General features: G+C 34.3%; 1 protein-coding gene across 1 annotated transcript in view; it reads left to right on the top strand.

Annotated features, from left to right (window-relative positions):
- Positions 1 to 1,570: 1,570 nt before the first annotated feature.
- Positions 1,571 to 11,204, top strand: part of LOC117100182 (putative cystathionine gamma-lyase 2) — a 22,752-nt gene continuing 13,118 nt past the window's right edge. Inside the window, exons 1-3 of the mRNA XM_033239771.1 lie at positions 1,571 to 1,898; positions 4,730 to 4,811; positions 6,353 to 6,558. Of these exons, the coding sequence (XP_033095662.1) occupies positions 1,602 to 1,898; positions 4,730 to 4,811; positions 6,353 to 6,558 (585 nt within the window). The 5' untranslated portion in view covers positions 1,571 to 1,601. The remainder of the gene's footprint in view (positions 1,899 to 4,729; positions 4,812 to 6,352; positions 6,559 to 11,204) is intronic.

Genomic DNA, 11,204 nt, shown 5'->3' with positions numbered 1-11,204 from the left:
CATATAAAGGCAAATGGGAAAAACCCATAAAACAGCAAACGGCCATATAATGCAAAACAATTTAAAATTAAAACGGAAAACGGAACAGTAGAGAAAATCCGATCAGAATGACAAAATAAACTAAGCATCCACTGGAAGGAATTCCAATATATATATAGATTAAAAGGCTTTCAGAACCAATGTTCTGAGAGCCTCGGTCATGGTTCCGGAATTAAAAAATCACTGGTAAGGTTCACGGAGATCGTTTTTATGGCTTTTTTTATGCCCCAAATGTGCTTTTAGAGACTTAAATTCAATAAAAGACGATAAAATTCATAAAAAATAATAGGAAGCATTTATAGTGAGCAGTAGGGCCTATAGCCAAATCAATTGCTCATATGCACATTGCAAAACATAAAAACATCAATAATAAAAAAAAAATATAACATTAATATAACACATTTACAAATGATTGTTTTAACTAATTCACGAAATATTATTTAAAAAAAAACTACATCATAATAAACATTAAAAGTGGGCAAGTATGAATAAGAACGAAACGATACATCAAAGCAATGCCTACATTTAATAGCCTAGTTTAAAAACACAATTTTTTTTCCATTCTAAATCATAAGAGCTGTGTGACCTCTCCTGACCAGCAACAGTCGTTCTCTTGGGACAACCTCCCATATCAAACTTGTTGACACCACACATTCTCGAACTTTTAACAGAATGTGTACCATATCTTAGTATAGGGCCTAATAATAAAACATTTTCCAACATACTTAAAATAGGCTAATACAATTATAGCCTACAGTAGTCTATTTTATCTGTATTTTAAATAGATTGTGAATAGAGTATATTACGACTGTACGTGTTTTTATTGTGATGCAGCGCCAGAATTTTGTCAACAAGGGGTCTGACATTTCCCGACGGAGGGGTCCGAACCAAGGGGCCGACTGGAGCCTAGGTCGACTTCACGGAAAAAAAAGATCTCTGCTAGGGTTAATGGGGAAAGTTTTTATGGCTTACAGTAATATGCCCCCCCCCCAAAATAAAAAATTATACCACAGCATTAGGGATTGGCAATCAAAATAATCCCCCACTGGCGCACCGCTGTTGTGAAGGAGAAAGTAAACTGGTGATTCCCCTACTTGCACTCTGTCATTGCCGCCGCCACTATTATAACCCTTTCCGGGCAATTTGATGGGCGTGTCTATTGTACAGTATTTCATTCTTAACAATTTGAGATCTTCCATTTTAAATTTGTGGTAAAACTTATAAAATAGGGCATACTACAATCCAAAACGAATACAAAATAAAACCAAAGTAAATTTATTTTGGTGTTCAACATATCTTTCTGTAGATAAAACATTAGTTTATTATAGATAGATTTATTAACACAATCAAAATAAAATTTATATATAAATGGAGTATTTTATCAATAATTGATTCGTCCGTTTCGCTTGCAGCTCAAAATCTGATAGTTTGAATGTAGTCGTTATTCGGTGCGTTTACAGTTACCATTATAATATAAATAGTAATTAACGTCTGTACTACACAGGTAAACGTTGTGAATGGATAAACACAACAACAAAGGCTACCTTTAAAATCCACACAGCATGTTTGCAACGTCATTCCTCTTCGTGAGCAACCGAGGGAGTATTAGTGTTCTTTGGAGGACAGCTAATTTTAACGCTAGTAAGCCTAAACCTGTTCGTTTTAGTTCAATACGTAGCCTAGCATCATCAAGCCACCTGAAGATGGGAGAACGTAGTAAAGAAGGTTCATTTTCACACTTTGGAACAAATGCCATCCACGCTGGACAAGACGCCGAGCGTTGGACCTCCAAAGCGGTTGTTCCTCTCATTTCACTCTCTGCCACTTTTAAACAATCTGAACCAGCTGTATGTCCTGGGGTAAGAATATACACTTTTGGTACTTAGAACTAGGCTGAAAGTTAGATTAGATAGCCGGACTTCCGGGCTGGAATTACTGATGTCCTACAACAGGAGGAAGAGGAGGAAACTAGCCCAATATTAATTAAAAGCTAGGCTAGTAGTAGGCATAGCTAGCCTAGCCTGTTTTGTGTGTGCACATTCATCATTCATCTCTCCTATTAGCGAGAGCTGTCATCCAGTTGATACGGCGCTCCTGGCACATGGGGCGTATGTAAGCCCACGGGAAGAGTTAAATACTCAATACAATTTGCAATGACAGCCTGTGTTTGTCTAAACTTGTTCCACATGGTGATACTGCAGATAATTATTGCATCATCATGACATGCCAATGGTCATGAGTCTTTGTATATAATTAAAGGGCACATAGAAAAAAATTGTTAGATTATTGATCTCGTCCGCATCAAAAATTTGGGAAATATTGATGCGTGAATAATTTTTTTTTTACTTACTACATACTGTACCTGTATATTTAATTCAAGAGCTTCAAATAACAATGCAGTGTTGTGACTGGAAATACATTTTCTTTAAAAAAACAATAAAATTAAACCAGTTTATATACAATATTAAAAATATTCTTGCCAAGTTAAAACAGTACCTCCTTCATCAACAAAATGAAAGTAATATTCTATTGTTCCGATTAAAAAAAGAAAACCGCCCGCGATTATCACTTAAAAAAAAAAATGATATTACTAATAATTTTTTCTATGTGCCCTAAGCAAACCGGCCGTCAGCCAATAATGATTTAAAATGAAAATAAAATTTTATTTTTTGGCAAATTAGCGAAACCCGCCACCATGAAAAATTAGAAATTTCAGAAAAAATGTTTGTTTTTTCTTTATTTTTATTAAGCCCACTGCTGCCTTAATTTCCAAAAATAAGATATATTCTTCCTAATTATATAATTTTAAGTATTTAACCATCCAAACTACTAACCATTCCAATATCCTATTGTTCCGATTAAAAAAAAAAAACCGCCTGCAATTATCACATTAAAAAAATATAAAGTGATACTAATAATTTTTTCTATGTACCCTAAGCAAACCGGCCGCCCACCAATAATGATTTAAAATAAAAATAGAATTTAATTTTTTGACCAATTAGCATACCTGCCACCATAAAAAATTAGGAATTTCAGAAAAAAATAAAATTTTTTCTTTATTTTTATTACGCCCACTGCTGCCTTAATCTCCAAAAATAAGATGTATTCTTCCTAATTATATAAATTTAAAGTATTTAACCATCCCAATTACTAACTTGTTTACATTCACCAATAAAATTTTATTTTTGTTTTCTCCTCCATCTGGTATTTGATCTAAATAAGATTTAAAATAAAATGTTATTTTTATTTTTTTCTGCCTTTTTCTGACGACCTTTAAAATTAAAGTTTGAAAAACGAGGTATAAAAAGTCTTGCCTAAACATTACCTAAATACAGTAATTATTGTTTTTTTTTTTAACGTATAAATCTTATAAAATTTCTTTTTAGATATCTGTTCGCTGTACCTGTAGAGTGTTAATTTTCAGTTTCTGGTCAGTTACTCTGGCATGAGTTTCCATGTTTTTGCCAAGTCATGGTAGAACTTCAATGCACAAGTGTTACAAGTTGTTTGTCAAATATAAACATTAGCATAGTAGGCATAGTATAGAATAATGTTATCAATATTACCTGATATGTTGTTTGTTTTACAACAGTTGCGAAAACAAAAAGTCTGTTTTTTTGCATACGTAGCATGAGTTCCCATTTTTTGCTATCTGTCCCATGCTTTTGTGTTGACGTTTATGTTTTTGTAGGCCCAGCCTTGAATGTTGTAATATTAAACAAACAATGAAAATGTTAATAAAATGATTTTAGAGATTAGAGTTTGAAGAGTGTAAACAAATTGGGTGTAGATTGTTTCCGGTAAAGGCAGCAGTGGGTCTAAATTTCTCCTACCTTAGGTACTGTAGAGTGGGAGTAGAGGTCTTCTCTGGTGTCCATCATCTTGATGAAGTAGTGAAATATTGAGGTTTTGTATAACTGGGAACAATTTCCATGATTTTCCACTTGGGAAATTTTCCAAAATACAAGTGTAAACCCTGATGTGGGGATTTTTTTTTATTCTGGGTATTGAATTATCCAAGTCGTTGAGGAAATACCCTCAGATATCTTGGGAGTTTTTGCTGAGATGGGGATGGGCTTTGGTAAACGAATAAGAATTAGGAAATTATTAACTCACCACATATGGGAAAATTGTGTGGCTGAATGTAACAGTGTGATCAGTGGCCAGACACTGTTACAATTTGGCATGTACCAAGCGCCGCAACATACATGATTTTTTTTCGTTAACCGCCGCAGCGCTTAATCGAGAGTACACCAGTAACCATATACAGTAATATTACCCTGTTTGTAATGAAATAGGGTTTTAAATACAATGTATACAGTAATTTAAATGAATAAATAACAAAATGAAGACACAAGCATTTCTTTGTTTTTATAAGCGCCGCTCTTGAATAAGCGCCGCCTTCAAGCTGCCAAAGATTTTTTAAGCTTTCTCTACAGAATCGCGTATGCCTACGAGCAAAATAAATATAAAGAATAATGAAAAAAACCCCCCATAAATGGAGGAAAAAAATTCTGACCGAGAAGACGACTTGTTGGAGATGGTTACAGTACATATTAACGAAATTCTAAGATAATTATAATACATGGTCATAAAGGTTTTTTTCATGGTAGGGGAAATCCAACATTGAGCAATTACAGTACACTTGGCACCCACAATAAATAAATGCACATCTCTTTTCCCTTCTCAGGGTTATGACTACAGCAGAGGGGGTAACCCCACCAGGGATGTTCTTCAAGAATGTGTTGCATCATTGGATAATGCTAAGTATGGTAAGCTTTAATGCTGGTCTTTTTTTCAACTGATGATACATTTTATCATTCTTTTAAAAATTTGAAATATTTGAATGTCTTGTATTCCCTGTATAGATAACAACGCATTCAAATAAATTGAAATTTTCCGACTGGAAAGCCGATTACCTTGATAAAAAAACAAAGTCCCTTGGCCAGGGTTAGCCCAGAACACCTCAGGGGGTCCAGGGGACACTTTTGGGATTTTAAAGACTTATTTAATTGAGAGTTCACAATCTGTAAAATTACATACAGCTGTGTTCCTCCATCATGAGTTGTGATCTCCCAGACTTGGCCCTTGCACCACCACTGTTCAGCAGTACAATTGAGGCACAAGGCACTTTTCCACTTTGTAAATCACCATCAAAATAATATATTTAAATAAAATTTTATAAAGGTATGGGAAGGATACTGAAAAAAATAAAAAACATTTTTTTAGGAGGATATTAAGAATTAATCCAATTATACAGTGGTAGGTTTATAAGAATAGTTTTGAAAAATGCCCATTCAAAAGTATGTTAAAATATCAAGCAATAAAAGTGTATTTAAAAAAACTTTTTAAATAATTTTACATCTTTATTTTGTTGACATTTTTATACCTAAAACATGATTTTATTTCAATAAAACATGATTTGTAAAATTTCACTCTTTAAAATTGTTGGCATATTGAATGAATGCTGTGTCCATATGGTCTGAACTCTAATAAGCTATTTTCAAAAATGTTTGGTTATTATCATATGGTGCATCTTGATATAATAAAGATGATTATAATGATTAGTAACATATGGAAAACTACAATTTTTAGATTTCAACCATAAAATTGTATACTTCTTTACAAGAATTTTTATTTCCATATGGTCTATTTTAAGCAGTAGTCTTTCACACAGCATACACCAAAAATGGTGATGGTGAAAATTGTCTTATAAGGCCAAATAAAAAATATTACTAGTTTCTTGTCCCCTCGTGCATCTATTTTCTCTGCATTACCAAAGTTTTTATTTTAAAAAAATTTCCTGTATTTTACGAAATGTACGAAAACTTGGCTAACACACAACAGTAAAATTCCTCTCTCCATCCTTCGTTGTTTGGGATACATAATGGTATGATCATGTCTAGTGCTTCTTTTATTTGCTTTCAATGTGTCTACTTGGTAAAAGTGAGAAAGTAGTAACTGTTTCCCATCGACCATCTTGGATTTGCCATCTCGTAATAAAAAAAAAGAAAGAAGTGACTCATTCTTTTTTTTTTTTTCAAAATATTAGAACGGGAAACTACTTTTTTTTTTACCTGGCCTTAAAACTCTATAATTTCCACATAGTGTATGATACGCATCTATTCTAATTGCTTATAATTGATTGTTTAAATACCAAGTGGATACATTATCATGACCATACAATATGGTCAGTTTCCACAATGCATGGCGCAACACTTTCCTTAATTAAACGTAAACCTTTGTTCTCTATCTTATCAATTATCTCAACAACAGTTCAGTTTTTAAAATACAAGTGTTTTCTTCTCAACAGCATTTGCATTTAGTTCTGGCCTGTCAGCAATGCTGTCGATTTGCCATTTAATAAAGGCAGGGGATCACGTGGTCAGCATGAATGACCTGTACGGCGGCTCTAATCGCTACTTCCAGAAGGTCCTACGTAACATGGGTATCGAGATTGACTTTGTAGACTGCCGCGAGGTAACCAATGTAGAGAAAGCAATGAAACCAAATACCAGAGTGAGTCTTTTTATCAAATCTTATTGAAATTATAGTTCAAATTTTCAATATGAAAAGCCTCAAATGTCAAGTGTTATGTCAAAGGTCAATGCATAAATACGAAATCTAACAAACCTATTATTAATTTGTATGAAATGAATGTTCAGTCATTTTGACTGGTTGTTGCAGTTTATTTACCCTTCTACATCCAGTCTGTGAAAGTGTAGGCCTGTAGGCATACTCCTACCTAGACTATTAATATATCACATTTGTTCACAATCTTTTTTTTTTTACCACCTCACAATACATCAGCCTGCATTTAGTTGCTAGCTAACTCTTTTGGTAAGTTTTTTTTTTAAATTTATTCATTCTGCAGTAACAGGTATACAATACAAAACAAAGGAACATTGTGTCGGTGCGCCTGGGTACGTAACAAAAGGTGAAAACGAGCAACGTATAAAAAGCAATATCTTCAGGGTTATAGACATTTCTTTGTTTAGTATTATTAGACATGCTGGCAATACAAAAATGCATACCAAGTTGAATCAAACTTTTGTACAGACTTTTATATTAAAGTTAATTTTAGTTTACATATAATTGTAAATAATTTCTTAAATTTTTAAATTCATTTTAAATATCCATACCATTTATTACCTTAAAGCCATGTCATCGGTATATATCACAATATGACCATATACTGTATTTAGAGCAAATAGAAAAATTTATTAGATTGTCACCCCTGCCTGCATAAAAAATTTTGGAAATATTGACGGGGGAATAATTTTATTTATTTATTTATTTTTTTGTCGCATCATTTATTTTAACTGCATAAAAACAACTTTGCAAAAAAAAAATGCTCACAAAATATGAATGTATTGGCTCCAAATTTTGGCAGAATTCAAACTCTTCCAATTGATTAGATCAGAAATTGGGATCGGCGTAAAGTTGAAAATGCAAAGCCTATTCTTTAACTTGTTGTTTATTGTTGCTAAAAATAAACAGCTCTCTAATTAGGGTCATATCTGGGCTTCTATAAGTGTCATAGACATAAAATATTGTACTAACCCAGCAATGGTGTGGCAGAGGTAGTATTGACCCTTCCCGAAACTGTAAAATTATTTTTCCAGGGCCCCACCCCCCCCCCCAATTCAAATTCCTGGATCGTACACTGCTTTAAATTTAAAATCACCAATCCATAATGTGTACGACACATTCCAATATTGTGGATGCTGTGGAATTCTGACGATCAATGAAATCAATAACCAAATATTGAATGCTTTTTGGTTTCTGCAGCAAAAAGTATCCTACCTACAGTGATACAAATATTTGCTGCAAAGCAGCCAATTCATATTCTTGACAGCAATTTGACCTCTGAAAGGTCATTGTTTGTCAAAAAACCTGCGCCTAAGACAACGGAAAAGCGGAGTTTCCTTCTTTCGTTCTGCCGGGTAAAATCAATTAATTTAGGCGACGTTTGTAGACTAACCTACTCGTACCAACGTCCGCATGTCGCGACGCTGGAGTACTATTCAGCGTTTTGACTATATTTCTAGGTTTCCTATTTCTACGTTTAATCTGTTCATGTCTCAGCCACAATATTTTGAGGCCAATATTATTTACGAACCCAGTTAAACTTATTTACTAGCCTATTTCAACGTGCTAATTATTACATTTAGGCGACGCTTGTAGACTGGCATACTGTTTTTGGAAATAAATACCATTTTATACACATGCGCAGATCGATTCGCCAGCAGCGAGTCATCACCAGCAGCGAGATGTCTCTGCTGCAAAACACTATTGTACACGGTACCAACGCTGTTCTAATATGGACAATGGGTCTTGTCTCATATTATTTGTTATATTTTTATTATTCATTATTTTCACTTGACTCGCATAAATAATTTTGTTCGAAGAACATTTTATGCAGTTTTACTTCGCAGCACTTCACTTGCAATTTGCAATTTCTAGTAGTATGACTATATATTAGTGGTGGTGCCAGGACTGATTTCGGGAATGGAAATTTCTCTCTGTCGGACATGCTTGACTTTCTATCATCTGACGCCAATTAATTAGTGTCAACCAAGGTTATTGTGATTTAAGACTTTACTAATATTGTGATCCAAAAGTATACTGTTTACTATTCCAAACCATAACTGTCACTGTTTTAATAAGAGGTTTTTTTTATTCAAAACTTCCTGTAATAATTGGTACGAAAAATATTTTCTTAATTTCCTATCTAATGATAAAGTGTACAAGTACAATTATAAAGCATTCCAAAATTAATCTTATTGACCATGTTCATCACAGGCCCGTAGCATGACCTAATTTGTGGGAGGTTCGTTTCAGTGGAAAGTGGACTCTTTGGCTTGTACAGTATGATCTCCGATATGATCTGGAGACATTGTAAATATATCTACGAATATCAATTTTTCGTTTTTAAATGCAGTTTTTTTTTTTTGGGGGGGGGTTGTTGTAACCCCTTTAAACCCCCCCCCCCATGCTACGGGCCTGCATCACTAGTTGTGGTGCCAGCGGGGGAAGAAGGCCCTAAGCCCGGCCATTAGACAGGTCCTGTCTCTTATACACATCTAGATGTGTATAAGAGACGTCGGGCAGTCGGACCAAAAAAAAAAATGGGCCTACGCCAAACCAACACGTCTGTCACAGTCTGAGAGTGCGATTTTCGGCCATCCAGAGGTCCCTATTCATACAAAAATTGGGTTAGACATCCCTTCCAAACACTTCTCTCTGCTCAGCCATAGGAGCTCAACCCCCTCTGCTGGACAGCTTTATATAGCACCCTTCAGATAATATATCCTACAGCCACCATTGCTCATCACTGGCAGTATATTTTACGCCACTGTTGAACATTCCTAATATATGAAAGCCAAAGATTTCTGCTTGCCACTGTACCCCCTCCTCCATTGGAGGTAGGCCTACTAGCCCCTACCCTTCCCATCTGGGAAGGGCTAGCGCCACTTCTACTTACTATTGATGATATTCACTTTTTATATAGTCAACTTTTGATAATGGTCTTTATATTGAAATCACTAATATGAGAGTTGTGACTGGATCATGAGCTACTGAACAGCCTCAAGGGATTACTGTAGACACACCTGTAGGTACCAAAAACTTTGATAGCAATAACATGTGGTTTAAGGTCATTCCTTGACTTCGACTTGAATTGAAAAACTGGTTAGTGGGGTGGGGGTAACCGGGTTCAAGTTAAAAATTGATAAATTCTACTATCAATACAACAAGACAATAAAAAGTTATTATCAATCTAAAATTCAACAAGCAATTTTAGTACGAAATTGATATTCATTATATTAAAAATAATGGGGTCAAAGATCAAGGAAAGCACGTAGCCAATAATCTAGAAGAGAATTAAAGTATTAACAAAAGATATAAAGGAAATGCCATTTCGTCTCTTTACGGATTTGTTTCCAATGAGGTAGTTTAAAAAAAAAATGAAAAAAAAAACACATTACAAAAGTGGAGCGAAACAAAAGCTCAAGGTGAAAAGAAACATGTGAACTTCCTGAATGAAATGTCGTGAAAGGTCGTATTGAAGTACAAAGGTCAGCAAAGACCTACTTTTGAACATATTCTGGTAATGATACATAAATCTGACTTTGGCCCTTAACATGTTGGCTGCCAGGGATGACTATATTCGTCAAAATTGGGGTAACATTGTAGCGTTTATTACTTCATTGTTATACATTGTAGAGCCACAGACTGGCAGTTCTTGGAAAATGCACCTAGACAATAACGTACAAATGACGTATGTTTGTTGTGTATGTTGCCGGTATTACACTTCAGCGGCACAAGTGGGGGCCCCCCCTTTGAATGTATACCAACCTATGCAAAAAGCAGACGAGAAAACTCGCCCTTGGCATAGTCAATAAAAAGTGCTGTCACAGTGCCACCGACGAGTTTACTCGTTGTTCCCTAATATTTTCCCGCCAATTTATAATAGAAACATTGTTTTCATGACGACTAGGTAAATTTTAAAAAGTATGTTTGTACATGTCAACTTGTTTTGTTACACGGTAAGGAACCTAATACTAAAAAAGGGTCTGGCAGTCAGCATGTTAAATTGAGAGTAAACTTTAATACTCAGACACAATTTGGCAGATCGCTACTTTGAGATATAAAACATTGGATCCTGAGCCACTTAATTTCATTGTTTATTCAGACATGTGCCTTGGGCCCCCAAAAGTAGCCTTGGTGGGTTTTCATTTTTCACAACCATTGGAAGTCATATTATTAAGTTCCTTTTACAGATTTTTTTTTGCAGTGATATACAAATGTTCAGGGGTAAGTTGAAGGCTGCTTCCAGGAGATCTGATCAAACAATTGCCTTTTGCCCCAAAAGTCACCATGACTAAAGTCTGGAGCCCCATTAAATTAAACTTAATGCTTTGATATAATATAAAATGTAAAATTAGTTAAGGATTTATATATTTTTATATGGGAATTGTATTAATGAATAATGTGTAATTAAGGATTTTTTTTTTTTATATTTAGAATTTTTTTTTTTGACAGAAATAATAACACCTCAATTTTTAATTTTGCAAAGCATTCAATATCAATGCCCCTTTTTTATGTATTTATATGTTTTAATATTGTAATGTTATTAAATTCAGCCATTTGCTGTCGAATGT

The sequence above is a fragment of the Anneissia japonica genome, unplaced genomic scaffold, assembly GCF_011630105.1.
Source record: "Anneissia japonica isolate Jap-2015-1 unplaced genomic scaffold, ASM1163010v1 scaffold324_len738069_cov173, whole genome shotgun sequence".
NCBI classification, from domain to species: domain Eukaryota; kingdom Metazoa; phylum Echinodermata; class Crinoidea; order Comatulida; family Comatulidae; genus Anneissia; species Anneissia japonica.
This window is presented reverse-complemented; position numbering and strand designations above follow the sequence as displayed.